The sequence below is a fragment of the Cygnus atratus genome, chromosome 25, assembly GCF_013377495.2.
Source record: "Cygnus atratus isolate AKBS03 ecotype Queensland, Australia chromosome 25, CAtr_DNAZoo_HiC_assembly, whole genome shotgun sequence".
Classification (NCBI taxonomy): domain Eukaryota; kingdom Metazoa; phylum Chordata; class Aves; order Anseriformes; family Anatidae; genus Cygnus; species Cygnus atratus.
In genome coordinates, this window is record NC_066386.1 from 5,581,772 (window position 1) to 5,603,874 (window position 22,103).

Here is a 22,103-nt window from a genome sequence, read left to right on the forward strand (position 1 = left end):
AGCACATGTTTAGGTAGTGTAAGCCTTTTTCCTTTTATTTAGAATACCCTCTTTGTTTAAACAATATTCCCCCCCCAGATACAAAGTTCGGCCAGTAAAGATTACATGGAAACTGGAACACGCATCGTATGGAATACAAGATGCACCGGATGAGGAAGTTTAAAAACTTTCCGAGCGAAAAGTAGAACAAAGAAAAAAGTCTCCTAACATTTTCCCAAAGGTTTCACTCTCCTGTCACACACACTCTCCAAATGACAGCTAGCAAATTCAACTCTGCAAAAGAAAACAGAGCCACGTCAATCAGGAGGAAAGAAAACAAGCCTCGAGGACACAAACACACCTTGGCCTGGGAGAAGCGGCAGGTCCAGAGCAGCTGCGACCTCTGGCTCCTGCGCCCACTCACCTATGTTAGCTTCTTGGCTTTGTTGTAGAGCGAATCCACTACTTTACTCATATTCTGAATAGTCTCGAGGGCAGCTTCATAAGTTTTGTCTACTGGGGGTTCATCAAAGATGATCAGGACTCCTTCGCCTTGGTCAAGGATGCCTGCGGACACAAAGCTGCGGTTACCACTGTAACGCTCGATGGATCACGTTGTCAGATCTCATCTTCTAGACAGCGGGCATTCAGGGATCTACCTAACAGACATCCAGTCAGCTGCACCAGGTTTGGAAGGGGCTGATGTGCTGTGTTAGATTAGCTGACCGATTTTGCCCAGACTGCATTAGCGGTAGTTTACCCAGAAAGAAACAGCCCGGAGAAGGGCCCAAAATCACACCGAGGAGATGCTCAGCACTGCACACTCCCTGACTGCTACCTTCCTGCTCGAGGCCCTTGTGCCCTGCAGGATGCCTCAGCACAACAGACACTGGTGCAGGGCAAAGAAGCCATTTTATAATTAAACTATTTCCAGGTGCCAGATGGGCACTGCAGCTGAGTTCTGCCGTTTTTGAGCTTCTCTCTAAGCAATGTGCCTTTTTGCTCAGCCAGATCAAGAGGGCTTTCTAAATCAACACCAGGGACAATGTAAACAAGAACAGAGCTTCTTCCCTGAGGGTGAATTAGAAAAGCAGCTCCCTGTGGTCCCAGACAAACCCAAACCATCAGCGGGGAAAGGTGACCACATACGCCATTAAGTTCCAAGGCAGAACAGCGCATATTTGCTACGCAGCCCACCAGCAGATCTCATAACTGTCCCTGGATGCAGCTGCAGGAAGCAAGGACTAAAGTGTGGTTTCTGATTTGTGAGAAATTAACCCTCAAGATTAATCAAGGCAGAAGAAAGGAGCAATAGAATAACCTTAATGACAACAGAGTAACAGAGAATCCACCAGTACGTACTCTTCCCACAGTGCCTGTTAACCTGCATGCCTGCTGTCAGAAGCAGAGCAGAGCACTCCAACAAGTTCAAAGGCACGGTGATGAAGAGGAGACTACCCAAAGCTTTAATACGTGACCTGGCCATGGGTGGCAAGGCAGTCAAGACTGAAGGATGCAGAGACTCACCATGAAATTTCTTGTCCAAGATCATTTGTGACAGTTTCCTTTCTACATCAGCCTGAAATTGAAGCAAAAAAATAATAAAAGTCTCCCAGAACTATATAAAGAAATATGATTTTTGCTAGTCCACACTCAACATCCCTAGGAGGATACAAGCACTGTTTGAAAGCAGCTATTTTACCACGGAACATGATGTCAGGACAGATCTCTCCTTGCACGCTGCTTTGGTACTGCCATATGCTTTAGGTGACATAGGAAATTAAGCAGTAGCTTTTACTGGTGAGAGCACCAAGACGTCTTGCCCTTTTGTTCCACTAAAGAAAGTGCATCTGTCTTCATACAGGCATTACCATTAGGAGCATTCTAGCTTGGTTCAGCAAATATTTAGTCAAGTATTGGCCAAGCTTCAGCTAAGCCATTCAGTACTAAGACAATCTCCTGCTCAGAGCGAGGCATGGCCCCACAGGAGGCGGCTCTTCCTCTTGCACTCTTTGGACAGGGGACACACAGCTGTAGTTAAGAACCAGCTGCAGTCCAGCTTTTACTCTCATTACTAGGCATGCGCTGAACACTAAGGGCTAGACTAGAAAAGACCTGCATGGGCGAAAAAGGAAGACAGCTCATGGAACAACCTGGAAGGCTGGAGCTCACAACAGTTAAGACCTCTGATCTTAAAAGAGATACTACAGGACAAAAGCACTTTGGGATGCAACTGGCTGGAGACTACAGTGGATTTTCCTAAGATTTAAGCTGGCTGGGATTGTCTTTAAAGCAGTTATTGCAATGGGCAGTGTGACATACGCATCCCTAATGAAATTTCAATCACTGATTAGCTGGATCCTACATCTTAAGGGTCTAAACAGATTCCTCTGGGCATGCTCATGAGGATTAAATGCAGTTCAACTGGGAAGACTGAGCTGATCATGACATGAGCTGTTACTACTGCAGGGGAAAATCTGTCTCCAATAAAAAGTAAATGGTAACACACGGAATGAAACCCATGGGAACTGTCCACGTTAAAGTTAAATCCCCAAGAGCGGTATTTGCAGGTAACTGCTATAGAGCTGACCTGTTGGGTTTAATAGCCTATGTTTATTTCCTGGTGGCAAATGCCATTTGACCTCAATTCCTTTGCCCTCTTAAGACATGTCACTGATTTCTAGTAATGTTCTTACCTTTGAGAGCTTGATAAGGCTGGATATGTGTTCAATCTATAAGAGAGATTAATAGAGTTAAATAAATCTTTAGCTGTACCTTTGACACACAACACTGAGGTATGGGGCTTATCTACACAACAGGTCAAGGGTCCGTAAACGCTCTGGCCTACAATCTACAATGTTTTTCTCTGTTTTGCAGCTTCATGTCCTTCAGATTTCATATCTAATTGCACCTGAAGATTGACTAGCTATGAGCCAGACACCTAGAGCCACTTCACTGTGAAACATGAAATAACTCATTTCTTCTCCAAGATTACTGCAGCTTTACCCACACTCTGAAAGAGCCCTTAATAGCCAAACACCGTTCCCTTCAATGGTAAAAGCATGTCCACATTTCACCGTATATAAATGAAATAGGTGGAAAGTACGATTCTGGAATATGGTTTCCAAAGTTCCCCTCAACCCTTTCCTCATCATCTTTCAGCTGAACTTGATGAGTCCTTGAGCTGTGGATGTGCTGAGCAGCAATGAGTAAAAAGCATTCTGCATGGAAACAAGTCGTTCATCCAGTTAAACGCCAACAGAAGGGGACAGAGGTGCCAGCATTTTGGTGTGCTTGATGGAAACATTTACCTGTACTCGGGAGAAGGGTTCGATGACTCTGATCAGATTCTGTTCCAATAAGTTATCATAGAGTTTAGCCAAATGAGTGTTTATGATGGGGTCGTCCCTGAGCTCCACCTTATAGTCTGTCAGAGCCTGAAGAAGACACAGTGGAAACAGATCACTCAGGTAGTGACAGGCCTCCTGTCCTCCACATCCCCTGAGTATAAAATAGCCTCCCCTCCCTGCCCCGTACAGTATCAGTGGCTAATCTAATCCCGTAACTTAGCTGGAAGGCCAGGAGATCACCACAGCCTAAGTCTTTCAAGCACCTTGCAGCAAGCATCTTTCATCTTTACACCGCTGGAGCTTAGCAAGTCAGAAAAATCTCTGGTTGACACTCAGGAATCAGCATGATAAGATTATTCCCTGGCATAGGAATCCCCCCCTTTCTCTTTGTAATGTTCTTGCTGAACACCCAGGAAAACTTTTAGGAAGGTACACATCCCAGTGAACAGCATCAGAACTACAGGAAACTGGTTCTGAGTTGGCTCTTCGAAACCAGAAAAATCTAGTTTCAAGCAGACGACTACTCCCCATGCTGCAAAAAATAAACCAGTTGAGTATTACGGAGTATCATAGAATATCCCGAGTTGGAAGGGACCCATAAGGATCATCAAGTCCAACTCCTGGCACCGCACAGGTCTGCCCAAAAGTTTAGACCACGTGACTAAGTGCACAGTCCAAACACTTCTTAAACTCTGACAGGCTTCGTGCAGTGACTACTTCACTGGGGAGCCTGTTCCAGTGTGCAACCACCCTCTCGGTGAAGAACCTCTTCCTGATGTCTAGCCTAAAGTATTTGCTTTCTACAAACATTTGTTGTTACAGCTTCCTGCTGTGGGATGTAGCAGCTCCTACAACTTTTCACTCCGGTACTTCTGAATGCTTTGGCTAGCCATTTCCCATTTTCTTTCTCCTGACTCACCTTTTCAAAATCTGCCAGCGATCGGTTCTTACTGGCCTGTGCCACACATTTTAATGCTTCTGTCTGCAAAGAAAGAAAATGAGAGAAGGTTATTTTTCCAGATTCTCCTCCCAGTGCTATTATGCCAACTGTGCAGCATACCGAGGACGTGCTTAAGAAGCAAAGAGGGAATGTTCCTTTTGCTACAAAGCCATGTCACTTTTACTTCCACGTAGGAAGAGTAAGAACAGCTGCTAAAAAGGAGAACTTGCAGAACAGCTGCAGGACACAGCATGAAGTCAGCTTTATGGCAGCAAAGAACTCAAGTTTTGCAAGGTTTGAGAATACCAGCTGCAGGTCCTATCAGGTTGCAGGTTGGGAGCAACGTTGATACAATTGTTAAGGAAACTGCACACTTGCTTAACAAACGGGGCCATTTTCAGCCCTTAAGCTGTGTTTCTCCCCTTCAGCACTGCCTCTGCTACCAACACCCTATCACCAACAGCATTGGAAAACTGTTTCTTGTCTACCCAGCACTTGCAGAAACAAAGCAAAAGACTCAGCCACAACCAAACTACCATACTGATATTAAATAGAACAGTAACCCCACTGGAACAATAGCTTCCACGTGGTGAGAGACACAAGCGCACTAGAAACAGGTCAGCCCAGTGGCTGCGGTACATGAGGCCCACGCTTCTGTTATCATCTCTCCCAGTGAATTGCCCCCAAGACTGTCTGTCCACTTTCCCTCTGCTCCCTAAGCTCAGTTTCCACAGCTGCTGCACAAACTTGTGGTCACTGTTGTCTCAGGAGGACAGTGCAGGGAACAGCTGAAATTTCCTCCATGGAGAGGAAGAGCCCTCGGTGCTCTGAAAAGAAACCTCCAACTCAGCTGTCACCGGGGGAAGAGGATGAAGCAGGGCCACAGCTGCCCTTTGTGATCCAGCAGGGATAACGCAGGGATATCCCTACTTCCGACTCTTTTCTATGCACCTATGCTCACTGACCTCATCCTCCTCTGCTAAATAGCTTCCCCAATCCTTTGTGAGGTAGGTGGGTAGGTTGACGCTCCTGCGTCAAAGCAAATAGCTGGCAGACCAAAGCCACTGAGGGCATCAGTACGTAAGCTTGGCTCAGACCCTGGCACACCTGGCTCTTGGCCCTGTGCTTAACATAAGCATCCCTGGATTTAATACGGGGGTGGCATTCACAGGCTGGCAAGTTAACATTAGAATAAACAGTTGATTTAACAACTCCCCAGCTGCCTGCCTTCCACCTTACAGTCATCTAGGTCTCAAGCTGCTCAGCCTCACTGCTATGAATGGATTTTTAGGCCTTGCTACAACACAAGTAAAAACAATGAACAGCTCGTATTTAAATACATCAGATTCATGGCTGCAGCAGCTGATGAGGGTTCAGATGAGTACCGTACACCACAAGGCATTTAGAACTTCATGAAGAAAACAGGGAGGAGAAAAACAGAAAATGAAGTGAGAGGGTCAGATTTTCAGGTGGTGAAAAATCACCATGTTCCCTTTGAAGTCAATTGATTTATGGTAATTTAATCAGTTCTGGATCTCGTTCAGGATACTCAGAAGCATAGGATATTTTGGTATGAAAAGATCTGACACAGTAACACAATATTCTCAGAGATAATAGGAAGATAGAAAGGATTAAGTTTCTCTACCTGTCTTCCCGCATACCGCAGAGCGAGCTTTCCACTCACTAATGCCTGCACATCTTCTGGGCTAGAGAGGGGAAGGAAGGGAAGAGAGTATCTGTTCAACAACATGGCCAGCTTAAATTTCCATGTGCCTCAAAGTTTCCCAATTCATAACAAATTACTAAAGTTCAAATAATGTTATATCAGAACCAGTGAATAGTTCATAAACAAAGACAAACAGCCGAGCCTGTCTGATTTAGTTCTTTCATTACCGTAGTCTTACATACAAAAAGCCTTTCCCATTTAAATGTAGGAAGCATTCTTTGCAGAACCATTTGCCACGTACATGTTAAGCATAATTTTGCACAGCAACATGTATTTCAGGGCGGTGATGGCTTTTGGGTTGTCAATTGAATCATATCCCTCAAACGCCTCATAAAAATATGAATAGGCTGTTTTCCAGTCCTTCTCTTCTGCTGCGTGGATAATACCTGTTGAGAGGAACAAACAGGCAAGCATCAGAGTTAATTCTAAATGTAACTGGACGAAGACAGAATGATTTGCTTGCCCAGTGCTTCATCTGGCACTTCAGTAAAAGGAAGCCTTCCCTTCTGTGCTGCCATTTACCTCATTTCTGTAGGAACATCCATGTCCTCTCTTGAGGACAGTGGATAGCAAACTCATAAAGAACCACCACCAAAGTTGTGGATGTAGCTAAATATGGTCAACACCCCCTTATTGTTTCCCTTGGGACTTTCATTTGCCCCCATTGTTTATCTCATTTTCTAGGCACTGTTGACAGACAAAGGAGTTTTAGTTACAACAGACAAGTCTGGGGCACTTCAGGTAAGTGCCTGCAAATGTGACCAGGAACAACGTTACACTTACATTAACAAGGTGTAATGCTGTACTGCCTAAGGAGTTTATGGACCCTCCACCACTGGAAGCTTTCAAGAACAGGACGAATAAACATACGTCAGGAACGATGTAATTATAGCTAATCCTGCCTTGAGGCAGCTGGGCAGACTACTGAGTATCTTGAGGTCCCATTCTATGCTTCACTCAGGAAAGAGCAAGTATCAGTCAACTGATGCACCGTGACAAGTCCCAGACTCTCCCCTTCTCCTGAAGGGCTTTACCTGACTGCATGTCTAACGCTGCTTGCAGTTTAGGTGGACAGTAGATTGCATTGGCTGTAGTCCGTGCAGAGGTTAAAGCTGCTCTTGCTTTTGGCAGATTGCTCAGGGCATGGTAAGTCTTGCTTTCTAACAGCTGCACTTCTACCAGCAATGCCTTGTCGTCCATCTTTTTCAATTCCCGAAGAAGCTGGGAGCCTAGCAGTGGGGAAGAACAAGAACCTTTGTAAGCTGCTCCACATCTGCTACCAGTGACTACACAAACCAGCTCCCTCCAGATGACACCCTTCTTCCCCCACAGGTAGTACTGGCGTTGAGGAAGGGAGGTTAGGCTTACACAACCTGTTCTTCCAAGAAGAAACAAAGGAAAGGAAATAATAGCAATTGAGCATCAATCCAGAGTTGGAGAAGAATGAACCAGTTCTGTGCTAGAGGTAGAAGAGGGCAGTGAGAATAGCTGGGTATGTGGACAGGGTGCCTCTGCCACCTCATCACCGGCAGCAGACACTCAACAGAAAGTCAAGGACGTGTTGTGCAGTTCAAATTGTCATTCTGTTACACCTTCCCCAGGTGACAGTATGATTTACCACTCACATTCAGAGCTCCAATCAAACCAGAAGTACTGCCCGTTCCTGCATCATTCCCCTAGGGTGAGACCTGGGGATTTTCGAGCAAATCCTAAGAATACGGGATGAGGAAGGAATGTTTTAAGCACAAGACAGCTACAGATCAAATTAAGGGGGTAGGAACAGGTAGCCTAAGAAACACCTAGATAAACTGTCACATTAAAGCCTTGTGAGGACAGCAAGAGCCAACCTTAGAGGAAAGTTTCCCCCTTTCTTCTCCCCCTACAAGCCAAAGAGCCAACTTAGGGCACGCAGAGACAAGAACTTTATCCTCATTTGCTGCACTTAGAAGCTGAAAAACATAGCTTAAACATACAGTGGGGTGGAAAAGAACAGTGCCTCTCTAGAAACACGATGTAGGGGCTCTTTCTTGCGTCTACTCCCCTCCGCTGCAGACATAATCATGTCTTCTTGGCCAGCCACAAAGAAATGCTAGCCCAAAACACTGCTATCTTGGTAGAGTGTTCAGAGAGGATGCCCTATACATAAAGGCCTTCTCAACTCCCCAAGCTGTACCACCATCACTCAAGTGATTAAGTTAATTAAGCATAGCTTTGGCGTGTGAACTCGGATGAGCTTAAACCTGAGGTCATTACACGTCCACATGCGAACTAATTCTAACTTGATATTGAATTCCGTGTATCAGAGCACTTAAGATAGCTTTATATTCTGATCGGATACAAGCCACCCAGGTGACTCTGGACATGACACATGCTCTTGCTGCCACGCTGTTTAAGAACTTATGGGTCCCTGGTGAAGCATCACGACTGCCCAGGTGAGCACTTCTGTTCATGTCAGTGCAGTCATCTCTCATCCCTGCTCATACCCGCACGCTGAGCTGGTAGAGTGCTCCGTACAAATACCCTTTAGCCAGCTTAAACCTCTTCTCACATCACTGCAGTCATTTGCAAAACGAGCATTTGTAAAGCACCAAAGGGAGTTGGGCTGTGTAGGATGACCTGCTTTACTCTGCTTTGCAGGAGAGTTCACATGGTTAATTACCATATCTCAGGTGGTATAGAAGCAAATTCTTAAAGCCTTTACACTGCTTCACAAGAGCTTGTCTAATTGGATCCTCAGAGGTTTGCCATTTCCTGGCATTACTACTATTTTTATTAGGGCAGCTTTTGAGTGAGCCAAAGAAAGCTGCTTTCTGACCACAGCACTATACTACGTATGTTACAGCAGGAGACAAACCTGATGGCTTCAACTGGATACAATTCCCCTTTGCTTCCAGAATTATTTGAAATGAACACATGATGTCAATGAAGAGGTGTCTTGAAGCTTTTATTGCCACACTATAGTAAAAATGGCAGACCTGGTACAGCACTGAGGAAATTATTGTCTGAGTCCTACAAAACTTATCAAAGAACATGACGTAATTGGTCCTTTCCCTTGACAGCCTCTAGACTAATTTCAAAGCAGAGAACTACCACTGCCACCTAGTGGGAGACTCACCTAGCTGCAGTGCTTCTTGGTACCTCTTGGTATCGAAGTACAGAGAGACCAGCCTCGCCTGGAGAACAGAAAAGGAACTGCTGTGAGGAAAGCCAGAGAAAGGTAGTACAGGTTTATTTGGTAAAATTAAGTTTTATATTCTTATCTGCACAAAATTCACTAGCTTAGTTTGTATTCATTACATCACATGATCTAATTCTGCAAGATCTACCATTTGAACAACTGGCTAGAACTAAATACGGTGGGTAAAATCCTGTCTACTCGAATATCGACAAGAGTCACTAGCATTCAGTATAATCACTATTGGCCTTCTACTGCACATACAAATATCTGGACAACACACTAGAATTTCTCTACTTTTCCTGTTATTAAATCTGATACAGGGGAAATGCTATTACACACGTTTGGGATGCACAATGTAACATACCTCCAGAGCCTGGCGTAGGAAAGTCCTCTTCTCTGATTTGGCCCATTCAATACACTCTAAACACAGGTCAACCTTAAAGGGAGCAGAAAGAAATTTGTAAAGCTTTCTGCTGCCCCTCTTTAAAACAGCAGTATGGCTCAATCATTTCCTACAAAGCAACACAGAAATACAACACAGCCTAAATCTCCACAACATAGGTTAAGGAAGTAAGTCATTCCAGTCTCAAGAGCAGCATTGCTAAATCTCAAAATAGCTTTATTTTAAAATGAACCTGGAGATTAGACAACAGCCTTCATCATTAATGCCTACCCCAAGTGTCTCGATGAACCATGCCTTCAGTATTACCCAGGTAAGGTGTAGTTTGACAAGAACTGCAGTTCAGTAGCACAATGCTAAGCACCTCTATTAAACAAATACTCGCTGGTAACCACACACAATATTCTTTAGCCTCAGGCTGCATCGTGTTAACAGCAGAATTTAAGCTCCCAGAAATGTTACACAAAATGAGGTAGAATGGCTAGAGTTTACTTTAAATATTTTCATATTCTACTTGCTAGACTAACTTCCTGCACCTTGCAACTCTGTTCACTGTATTATACAACTTACAGCAGTACTGCAAGAGAAAGTAAAATTCAGAAGGCAAACTAAGGTTTAGTCTAAGCTTCAATTGTAACAAACAAACAAAAAGCAGACCACCTTCTTTCATGGCTTTTCTAATGCATTTCGCTTCCAGTAATTTTTTCTGACCACCAGGGACAACCCTCCCACACTGAAATATGAAAATAAAGATTTGGCTTCCCAAGTTCCACCAGTAATTCTAACTGGTGAAATCCTAGGAGTATTTCTTAAGCGTCTGGGGGTTTGTTTGAAACAACATCTGGGTACATGAGAACTGATTCTGCCTTAGGCAAGGGATGGCCTAAAAGGCTTCGAGGTCTCTTCCAGTCATGTTTTGCGCTATTTCATTTGGCAACAAAGAGAACTGCATTTTCAATTGCTCTACAAATAAAGAGGAAAATGAAGTGTATGTGTTTTAGGGCTTAAATACGTCAGACCATGGGTGTCCTTCAGTAGTAGAAAGCAGCAGAGATGCCTGGGCTCCACTGTTTACAAACAAGTTAGGTGCCAGGAATCAGTCAGTAAGTGACACTGGATGTTTTATCTATTGCTTCAAAGCAGAGTAAAGCAACCTACTGGCTTCTTCTTAAGATTGATGAGATTCCTGCAACGCATAAAGCAGTTTCTTTCTGCCCTAACTAGAAGAGGGTGCCAATGTAGTACTGGGCCGTTATACATAATAATTAATATTGCAGTGCTAGGTTCAGAAATGCCTTTTTCCAAAGCCTCTGGATCACAGTTCTTTCTGGAGCAGCTCTGTAGCTGTACTACACTGCAGGACTTGTCAGCTCCTTGTCACTTCTTATTAAATGAGGACAGCTTATGAAAAGCCATTATGAAATTGCAATTTATTGCACAGTGATAGCCTGAGCATTAGGAGTCTCTAATTTCACTGCTTTACTGGACTCTTGGGAGTCTTCTTAATATGCTTTACACTGGGGAAGCAAATATCCCTCCGAACATTTCTGAGGTATTAAACATATTCAGGAATACCACAAGAAGAACCTCACAGGTACGGTGTTACGATTCCTTAAGGTTTTGGGTTTGGCTTCTGAATGTGTGTGAAAGGGACTGTTTTGGCTAACTGTCTCCATCTTTATTACTCCAAGTTCTTCTCCTCCCATAAAATGCCACCTTTTGGGACTGCATTCAAATATCATTTACCTCAAGTTACCTTCAGAAAAAAGTCTGAAGCCACTCATTTTTCCCCAACCCGTTAAGGGGTTCTCTCCTTACCTGCACATCCTACACTGCTTCCCCTTAACCTTTTCTGTTAAAGAAGAGAGGCAAAGATTCTGTCAGGCACTGTTTACAGGACACACAAGCCACAAGAACTGAACAGCTTATGAAGAACATTTGCTGTGTTACCTGAACTCCAGGATGATACTTCTGTGACAACATGGTTAGAAGAATGCCGTCTGCCTCGTAACGCGGCAGATCCTCTTCAAGACTGTAACCCGTCAGTCGCTGCGTGCACAGTGGTATGTGGGCTGTGTCCTTAACACACTGCTCACCTCCTTTCTAGCTCCCTTTCTGTCTACCTGCTCTGGTGGGTCAGCCACGGTACAGCCCTACAGTACTGCAGGTTAACACCACCTGTAAGCGGCTCCTCCTCATTTACACGTTGCTCCTGTCCTTCTCCCATTCCCTCTAACCAAGAAGTCAACTGGACAACAGAAAAAAACAAATTCCAGGGACCTACAGGGAATGAAGAAATCCTAACTGTGGCCTATCTTACACTCCACGGGTTTCCTAGTGGAAAAGTTCATTCACTGGAAGTAGTTTACGCTTGGTTGCTCCAAAAGGCTTTCCACTCCCACTTCAGGAGTAACTCCTACGCCTCAGAAGCTCTCTGTAGAATGAAACAACCACCACACTGTGTCCCCATACAATGCAACTTCATGTCTCCAGCTGAAAGATGCTAAGTAATGCCATCTTCTAATCCCACCTACTCATGAACAGACCTTGAACACTCCCTTCTCTAGCTCCGTGCCATCACACACTGCCCCAGTTTTCCTCTAGACTGAGCTCCCTGGGACATGTACAGCACATCTCACCTCTCACGTCCCGAACACTAATCGCATTACAGAATATTACTAATGCTTTATTAGGTGTAAACCTAATTTCAAACAACACACATATTTGAAAAATTCTCGGGGTGAGAGTTACTCCTAGACCCCACCAAGACGAGGCTTGCAGACAAGCATGGTTATGAGTGAACTGGATTATCTAATGTTTTATTAATAGAATATATCCAAATGCATTAAATGAAGGTTTCCTGACACGAATAATTCTTCAGTGTGAAATAAAGTAGGTCAGGTAATGATGCTGAAGGCTTTTGAGGAACAGATTATTGCTGAAATTTAAATCTCACCTCCTGTCCCGTTGCTGCCTCCATATCAAGGAACAAATCGAGCAGGGATCGGACTAAGCGGGCTGCCTTTGCTTTGCTGATGGAGTTCAAGAAGGGTCGGACATACTTCAGAAGTCCTCCCAGCTCTGCGAACAGGAAAAACCAAGTCATGAAATACAACCACACAGCCAGAACTTACACTGCAGTTGGAGTACTTGACATGCCTATACACGGCAGTATTTATTATACCAAGCACTTTATAGCAGTCTCACAACATCACTTACAGGAAAAGAGTGATAAACGTCACCTGAAGGAATGCCCCGCAGTAAACAAGAGGACTGGCAAGGGTGACCGCTGGGTTCTGGTCTTACCCACACAGCATACGTTTCCCGTTACTTCAGCTCGCCCAATTATAACACCATTTGTAGGTGCCTCAGGCACGTTTTAAAAATGTAAGCGCCTGTTAAATGCTTTGAGATTTTTCTATAAAATGGGCAATGGAGTTTATAGTTTAAGTATGTTTTTATTGACTCACAGTTTGAAGTTTTCCTCTGCCATACTTAGAGAACCCTAGCACGTCAGATACACTCCACTGCTGAAAAAAGGACAGTTAACACTTTGACTATCCACATTACCTAATTAGATCTCAGCTAGCTTAACTAGCTTTCTGTTCTCCTAGTCTCCAGTCCAGCATATAGTTATAGAGCTAGTCTCAAGCTAAGAAAGGAAAAGGCTTTCTTTATGGTGAAATACACTAAAAACATCATTCCTAGAGCACAAAGGGAAGCGGCAGTCAGTGTCACAGCAGTTTCAGGACCCAGCGCTCCGGGAAGCAGAAGGGAGTTACGTGTTGGAATTGCACAGCACAAGCTGGAAGTCTCCTCCTGTGATAAACACCACGCGGCCCGTCGCGACAGGTCAGACTGATGACTATTTACATTTACATGGAAGATGACACTTGCAGCAACGCAGCACCGTGCCAGTGCATGGTTCAGTGCTGACTCACGAAGTCGTGGGGCTGCGTGCTGGAATCACGGCCTATAATTTCAAGTCTCACCCAGACATCAAGACTGATTCTTTACAAGATTTCATAGTAAAAAAAAATAAACAAGACTTGTAATAAATGCATCAGAAACCCTCAATATACCCTATACCAAACTGGTATCAGAATCAAAACTAGACTAGCATAATTTTACTTCAACTAGGCCATTGGAGGAACATAACAGAATTTCAGTTTTGAAAGATTCTAATAAAAATGGCTGACAACAAGGTGTTCCTATTTCATTTAGCATTAATGCAAAAGAATTAGGCTATAAGAACATCTTGGTAATGTTTTTTTTTTATTTTTTTTTTCCAAACTATTTAAAAGTTTAATCAAACCTAATAAAATTGCATTTCCTACCCTGTTAAGAGACGGAACTCAGTGTTCCATCCCAGTTGCTCACGGGGATGTATTGACATTTTTACACATCTGGAAGTGCAGTTTTAAAACAAATGAAACTTATAATTCTCTATTCTCACAGGAGCCTTATTTTCCAAACAGCAGTGTAAGAAATCATGACCCTTTACAAAATGTGAGTGATTCATTATAGAAAACAAGCAAACAAAAAAAGACACTGACTGCCACGTCTAAGATTTCATAAAAAATTTTTACTTCCTCTATGTTTAAAAATGAATGGGCAGGTTTTTCTAGCACCAAGGTGCTGCTACTTCAGGAAGATTAAGCCCCACTGATGCACAGTTTTAATCAGCACTCGGCTTTTACTCAACAAGGAACACTCTACCTACTGCCCCATGACAGGCTACAATTTTAACCACCCCACTTCATCCTGAGGACACACGTTACACCGCGAACCATTCAACCTGCAATACCACTCACGCATGTAAACCCTAATCATTTTAAGTTAAAGAAAAGCTAAACATTCTTCACCAACTGTTTCACGTAACAGTGAACGAACTGCCACGACAGCAACAGGCAGCAGCTTCCAACGTCACAGCACGCTAAATACATCGCTTTTGCGCAGAGCTGCTCCCAAACGTCCCTTCTCTTGCTGGGAGCTGAGAGGCGAGCTCCCGATCAGCCCACTGGGCTTGGGAGAGGAGCAGCACCAGAGCTGGAGTTGCCTAAGAGCAGGTTCCTGTGTTCTTCCCCAGCGCAACTACCACGAGCACTGGAAAACACAGCGCTGAACTGGTCACAGCCCTGCATCCTTATCCGCTAGCTCCGTGACTAAGAACTTTCCAGTCTTCCTCGTCACGGCAGCCAGGCTCCCTCCGAGGTCCACCGACTCTCAGCTAAGGTGAGGCACCGCTCCCCACACTGCGCACCGCTGCCCCACGCCAGCTTCTCAGGACCGATGGGATTACGCTCGTTTTAGTGCTGAACGCACTTCGGCAAAGGAAAGGAACTTCAGAAGAAAAGAAGGGAAAACCACATGAAATATACTGCAGTACTTACCTTCCTATTGACTTGCTCAACAGCTGCTCGGGAATTCACTAGACAACAGATTCTAAGTCAACAGCTAGGAAATCCACGCATTTTACAGACCCCATTCAGGCATGCAAGCTGAAAGTTCCCACAGAAACTTATCTTTCCCAACAATGCAACTGTCAACTATTTTTAGATTTTTATTTTTATTTTTTTAAATGAATGCAATGGTTGGTAAAAGGGGTGTGATTGACAGCTCTAGAGAATTAATGAGCAGCAGCCCTGGAAAATGAATTCTGATTTTCAGCCTCGGAGAAAGTGCTTCCACAAGCTAACATGCCATGCACCTCAATTCCTGATCTGAGAGTTATTCCAGTCCCACGGTTTTAAGCAATGCTATAAAATCTAGACCTGTTTAAACAAATTGATTAATCCTTCAGTTGAATCCTCGATCTCTATCAAGCAGATAAAGGCGGTAATTTGTTGTTTTTTAAAAACAACAACAACACAAAGGCCGTAGTTCACCAGAGATTAGTCCTCTAAAAACTACAGATTTGCTTTACGCTCTCAGCCAGACAGTGGGAGGGCAGTTACAATTTCCAAACCCTACCAACCAAACTGCTGATTTTTTTCCACAGGCTGCAACTCCCAGAGCCTTTCACCTCTGGAAGTTCACAGAATCATAGAATATCACGAGTTGGAACGGACCCATAAGGATCATCGAGTCCATCTCCTGGTTATCACTTGGAAGTAGCCACTGAGCTATACCTAGAACCCACCAAAGAAATCCCACCAGCTAAAACTAAAATGTAGGCAGCGAGATTCACAACGAAATCTATTTTATTCCTGCCAGAAACTGCATTCTCAAAAATGTCCTTGTTAGGCTTAGCAGCACCAGATTCACTCCTGCTCAACATAAAGATCTGAGCCTGCTTGTCGCCAGCATCCTTGTGAACAGTTGTACCTGGGGAAGGTGTTGCTGACCCTGCCTGCCTGTCTCTCCTACCAGCACACTACACCCCAGGAAGCAGACAGGAAGGGAAGGTGCCAGCGTCTTTCCCACAGGTCTAGCACACTTCTACGCTGTTGCACCACCTCCTTTCTTTGTCCCCCAGCTTCACCACAAAGCTCCAGAAAGCACAACGTGGTGATCTCACGCTGATCTACGTATACACAACCGGCTTCTTAATGCTGCCAACTCCATTTCCTTCTGAAAAAAATGGTTTTGATGAATTAACGTTGTCATTTTCAGTTGCTCAGCCTTCCCCTTAAAAATCTTTTGGCTATCCATCCCCTGAGGATGGAATGAAGTTCTTCATTCTTCTGTAAGAGTCAAACTTCAACTCAAAAACGTCCCAAATCCTGCCACAGTAAGGAGGCCATCGGGCACCTCAGAGAACTTTTCTCAGGCTTCGGCAAACCTCTGCACATCAAAATGATCTGCACATCAGATCATTTACCTGGAGACACTCTTTTGGTGATTTCCTCCCTTTTTAGCCCAAGAATACACATCTCCCTTGGAGCAGGAGCAAAGCCGTGCCTCGTTACCTTTACAGAAGCAAACATCAGAGTGCACAGGACTCCTGTACAGCACCGACACCTGCACCCGAGCTGAGCAACCTGAGGTCCTGTACTATCCAGTGAGAGGAACGGGCACTTCTACAGCATTTCTCCTGTTCTAAATTCTTACTGCAGGATGAGATGAATCGTGTGCTGGAACAGCCTCTCTCTCCTCCACTGACTATAAAGGCAGCCCACACTAGGAAATCGGACGTGGACATCTACAGCCAGGTGAGACACACAGCACCTTTGCTTCCAGCTCTAAGCACAAGTCATCTACTTTGTCCCAAGCGCTGCTCAATTGCAAATCACCCAGGGATCAGTGTCCAGAACGCTCCAACACATGCAGACGTGGGTTGATCAGCTAAATGACCAAGTCAAAATATACGTTTACAAAGACTGGAGAGTAGGACACCCAGCATGAGTTTCAGAATAAACACAAAGCTGCAATCTTTGACCAGCTGTTATCCAAGACCTTACACTGCTTTCTGTGAACTACTCCAACGCTAGGTTTGGTGTCCCAGCTGAATTTCAGTTTGGTTAAAGGTTCTGCTGGCCTGTTTTCCCCATCCAGTTTCAGTTTGTTAAAGGCACGCATGCTTCACTTCACGTTCTGTTTTATTGTCAGGCATACTTAGAACAGTGCAGGGCTATACCATGGCCAACTGTCTGCTGTAGACAGAACGCTCTTTGTACGGATGTGGTGTATCAGCTCCTAAAACACTTGAGGTGAAAGGTGCTCCAGAAAGGCAAGACCATTCCTCAGCAAAAGAAACAAAATAAAACTGCTGAGTACCAAGTAGCACAGACACCGCCCTAAGCTTTCCAGGACACGGAAGACACAAAAAGAGGTCCTACTCAAAAGTCACCGAACAGAGAACTTTTCTCCACTTCCGTCCTTTCACATGTTCACAACAGGAGGACTGTCAAGTCTTGCTCTTGTGCGGAGCTGGCCAAGCATTTTCTGATGTAATGCTTCAGCAGATAAATCAATTGAGAAAGAAGCTGCTGGTGAGAAAGGAGTTTTTTGGACAATATTTCCAATTTGAAGCAAGGCTCTGAGATGTTTAAAAACAAATCCAGAGAAACGTCTCGCTGCATACATGACAACTGAACAAAACTTTAGATACTTATACTAAAGTGGCCTCATGCCAAAAGGTCATGAACTAAACTTTCCAACGCATCAGCAATCTTTTAGAACACTGGGCCTTGAAGCATGAGATTAATATTTTACGCTGTTTATCTACTCACTTTTTTAAGTTTCTGTCCTCTCACCAGACGTAACATCTCCTGCCTAAACCTGCTTTTACTTCTGTCCCGTTACCTGCGTGGACTGCGTTCACTTCCACGTACATACCTCTCACCCGATACCTCAGTTACTTATTTCAGGCTCACCTTCTGCCTGCCCGGTCTTGGCCAACAGCGATCCCAGCTCCAGGATGCTCTGCTCTTTGACTTGCACCGCTTCTTCATCATTTTCCTGGACATCTCGTTTCACTAGAAAAAAGCAGAAAAAAGTTACCTTTAATGCCGTTTCAGTTAGAAGATAATCATTGCCGGTCTTCTCTTGGAAAGGCACCAAGAAAGTAACTGTTATAACAGGCAACAGCGAATTCAGCTTGGGCTACCAGATCTGGAAAGCAGATTATGTGGAAAGCTTACATGCAGCGCTTACAAACAGCAGTCGATCTATACTTCACCAAGGCTTTAGTCCAGCTGATAGATACGACTGCTTTCTCCAATGTGAATATTGTCTAAGTGTTGAAGTAGTCCCACTAAGCTCGTCCAGCTGTTGAAGTTTCATTTCAAAAGAACACCACCACACAACAGACCCTCTTTCCACTGAAGCCACAAAACCAAATAAAAGAAATTTAACAGGATTTCCAACGGCGTATTCCGATATCAGGATTTACGATGCTGCCGCTTCGTGTATCAAGTTGCGAGGATCCCTTGCTCGAAACACAGCACGACAACAACTCTGGATCCACAGAGTGTGTTTGCCCTCTTTGCTCAGTAGCAGGGAGGTGCTACCATCGCTGCTTTTAACACCCACTGCAAGAGTCAATATTCTCTCCCACACGAAACCCTGATAAACCGAACGATGCTGGGTGCCAACATGAGTAACTGTGGCTCTGAGGTACACAAAAGGGTCAGCTGTGATACAGCAACACCAAGCCTCTATTTGCACAACATCAGTTTCGTATAATTTATCCACAAAACAATACACCCTGCTCACAACATACTCTACGATCTGCTGCCGCGTAAATGTTCACCTCCAGCATCACCTGCGCAGGTGAACGAGCTCAGCTTCTACGTGAACAAATAAAGCTAAAGTCTTTGCTGCCACACGGCTGTCACCTAGCACTACAGAGGGAACTGAAATCCTCTGCGCTGCCCCAGAGCAGGGACCACGGCTTTCCGTGCCCAGAACTCCGTACGTGCAGCACCAAAAGCAAAGAAACGTCTCTCAAGCAGGGACGTCTCGAGGCAGCGCTCTCTGGACAGCTCCGACTCCCAGCCACAGGCACCACGAGCTCTTCCCACTGCGCCGGACCGGACGGAAAGTTGCAGGCACGCCGACAGCCCTGAGCGCACCACCTACTAATTAACCAGAGAAACACCGAGGGGGACGAGCAACTTTTAGAGGCCGCGGAGCACTCTGAACGCCAAGGTCTAACACAGGCGCTAGGAGCCATTCACTCGCCAGGCGCAGGAGGGTGACCGCAGCTCACGGCACCTTTTTGGCGGCGTGCACGTTAAGCAAGCGGAGGGTCGCTCCCTCGCACCCCTGCTCCACGCATCCCCGAGCCCTCCCGGCTCGGAGCCCCGCTCAGCACCGCTCCCGGCCCGGCCCGGCCCGGCCCCGCGGGCAGCACCTGCCTCAGCGCCGGCTGACAGCCCCAGCCCCGCACGGCCGAAGCCTCCCCCAAACTTTCCGCCTTTAAACGCGCCGCTCCAACAGCCCTACCGGCACCAACGGCCACAGCCGCCCCCAGCGGGGCTCCCGGCCCCCGCGGCCCCCGCACCCCGACCCCACACCCGGCGGGCAGCGGCGCCCCGGGGTGCCGGCGCCCCCCCCTCCCGCCGCCCCTTGCCGCCCGCCGGCTCCACAGGTGGCACCCCGGGGCCGGCCGCCCCCCGCAGCGCCTCCCGCCGGGGCCGGGGCCTCCAGGCCCGGGGGGGCTCCGGGCAGCGGGGGGCGGCCGGGGCCGGGCCTGGCGCCGCACGGTGAGTCAGCAGGCGGCGGCGGCGGGCGGCGGAGGGCGGCGGAGGGCGGCCGGGGCCGGCGGGAGGAGGCGGCGGCGGGCGGCGGCCTCACCTATGGAGTGCAGGATGCCGATGGAGGCCTCGCGGTCGGTGGAGAGCAGGGACTGAGCGCGCTGGAACTCCAGCACCGCCGCCGCCGCCATCTTACGGCTCCCTCACTGCGCCTCGCCGCCGGGCCCGGAAGCGGCCGCCCCGCGGGCACGCCTCCCCCCCCGCCTCCTTTCCCGCCCCGTGGCGTGATGGGAGGTGTAGTCCTGGGAGGGAGGGGGTGCGGGGCGGGCTGGGGCGGGGGGGGGCTGGAGGCCCAGAGGCTCGGGGGCTCAGGGGTTCAGGGGCTCAAGGTTCAGAGGCCCAAGGTTCAGAGGCCCAGAGGTTCAGGGGTTCAGGGTTCAGAGGCTCAGAGGCTCAGGGGCTCAGAGGTTCAAGGTTCAGAGGCTCAGGGGTTCAGGGTTCAGGGGTTCGAGGTTCAGAGGCTCAGGGGTTCAGAGGCTCAGGGGTTCAGGGTTCAGGGGTTCAAGGTTCAGAGGCTCCAGGGCTCAGGGGCTCTGAGGTTCAGGGGTTCAGAGGCTCAGGGGTTCAGGGTTCAGAGGCTCAGGGGCTCAGAGGTTCAGGGATTCAGAGGCTCAGGGGCTCAGGGGGGGAGCTGCTCCACTGTGGGGCCAGGCTGAGAGCTGGGGGGGGTTGGCCTGGGGAAAGGAAGGCCCCAGGGAGAGCTCACAGGGGCCTGCCAGGGCCTGAAGGGGCTGCAGGAAAGCTGGGGAGGGACTCTTCATTGGGGTGCGGTGACAGGATGAGGGAGAACGGCTTAAAAATGAAAGAGGGGAGATTGCAAAGAGATATTAGGGAGAAACTCTTCACCCTGAGGGCAGTGAGGCCCTGGCCGAGGCTGCCCAGAGGAGCTGTGGGTGCCCCATCCCTGGAGGTGCCCAAGGCCAGGCTGGATGGGGCTGGGGCAGCCTGGGCTGGTGGGGGGGGGTCCCTGCCCGGGGAACCTTTAAGGTCCCTTCTGCCCCAAACTATGCTGTGGGGGGAAGGCCATCACCCTGCCCCTGGGGACTTGTCACCTCTAAAGAGCATGGGAAGTGGGTGCTTCCTAATAGGGACCCCACCATGGCCGCCCTGTTGACGGCACCCTTGAATCGGTTGTGCATGGCCCCAAAACCAGCCACCCCCACCCCTGCCTCTGTCCCTATCCGCTGCCCTGCCTGGTGCCCACAGAGCCCCCCAGGGACAGTGACTCCCACCATGGGCAGCCCCCACCCCACAGCCATTCTGGGGACTCAGGGAGCACCCAGGAGTGGTGTGGGACGAAATGAGCCCGGGATTGCTGTATTGTAACCCCCAAAATGGGGCTGAACCCATAACCTATAGCTTATAACCCATAAACCATAACTTAAAACCCACAACTCATAGCATATAACCAATAAACTGTAACTGATAATCCATAACTCATAATCTATAACTCATAACCCACAACTCATAACCTATAACCCATAACCTGTAACCCATTACCCATAACCTATAACTGATAATCCATAACTCATAACCTATAATCCATAAGAGGAAACCCCATTCTGATTGATCACCCACTGCTTGATGTCTCCAGCAGTGTTCCGGGGGATGCCACAAGTCCACCAAAGCTCTGGGATCTCATCCCATGGCCGGGAGCACCAGGCATCCCAAACCCATCTGCATCCATCTAGCCACGGACCCGTCCATTTGCTCACCGTATGAAAAAATCCCTTTGTCCGTGAGCAACCCGCGGGAAGGGTTTGCTGCTTCATTGCTGACATGGAGCACTTCAGCTGGGATCGCCCTGGATTTAATTAGCGGGCGTAGCTCCCAAAAAACCCCAAACGTGGGTTTTGGGACTACAGCCGTTGCGATGAGCACCCTGCAGCCAGCCCAAGGCTGCCGGCACCAGAGGGTGGTGCAGGCAAAGGCAAGGAGCCGTGAGCGCTGCGAGAGGCGACCGCAGCCCCACGCTTCAACCTCTGTAATAACAGTAATGATATTTCTTTTAAAAAGTGCTGTTTTGGGTTCATGACACGTTTTGTTCAACCTGAAGCACAAGGCAGCCTTGACTTGGGTGCTTTTTGAGCAAAAGCAGAGGAAATAGAGGGGGAGAGCCACGCAGCACCCAGGGGTGAGCTGTGTGGGTGACACCAGCCTCTGGGGTGGCTCGGGTGACACGGCCGTGGGGGGGGACACAGAGCCGTGGGGGGGTGGGGGGGGTGGGGGGGGTGAGGGGGGTGGGCAGCACCCAGGCACCCACTTCCTTAGGGTGCTGCAAATGAGTGATTCGGGGTGCTGGACTCCAGGCAGGGGCCCCGCTCCTTT

The 22,103-nt window shown here is 47.3% G+C and overlaps 1 protein-coding gene across 1 annotated transcript; it reads right to left on the minus strand.

Annotated features, from left to right (window-relative positions):
* Nucleotides 1–8: 8 nt before the first annotated feature.
* PSMD11 (proteasome 26S subunit, non-ATPase 11) lies at nt 9–19,989 on the minus strand. Its single transcript, XM_035566856.2, has 14 exons — nt 19,816–19,989; nt 17,892–17,993; nt 12,530–12,654; nt 9,538–9,609; nt 9,111–9,168; nt 7,030–7,224; nt 6,237–6,381; nt 5,915–5,975; nt 4,249–4,311; nt 3,291–3,416; nt 2,676–2,711; nt 1,507–1,558; nt 404–546; nt 9–273 (listed from the first exon to the last, which is right to left on the minus strand). The coding sequence occupies exons 1-13, from the start codon at nt 19,904–19,906 to the stop codon at nt 404–406; spliced, it is 1,269 nt and encodes a 422-aa protein (XP_035422749.1). The 5' UTR covers nt 19,907–19,989; the 3' UTR covers nt 9–273.
* Between the last annotated feature and the right edge of the window lie 2,114 nt (nt 19,990–22,103).

Coding starts and splice junctions, on each gene's coding strand:
- PSMD11 (XM_035566856.2), bottom strand. CDS start 19,906: ATGGCGGCGGCGGCGGTGCTGGAGTTCCAGCGCGCTCAGTCCCTGCTC. Junction 6,382..7,029: donor AGCGTTAGACATGCAGTCAG/GTAAAGCCCTTC, acceptor TCCTCTCAACAG/GTATTATCCACGCAGCAGAA. Junction 547..1,506: donor CTTGGACAAGAAATTTCATG/GTGAGTCTCTGC, acceptor TTGTGTCCGCAG/GCATCCTTGACCAAGGCGAA.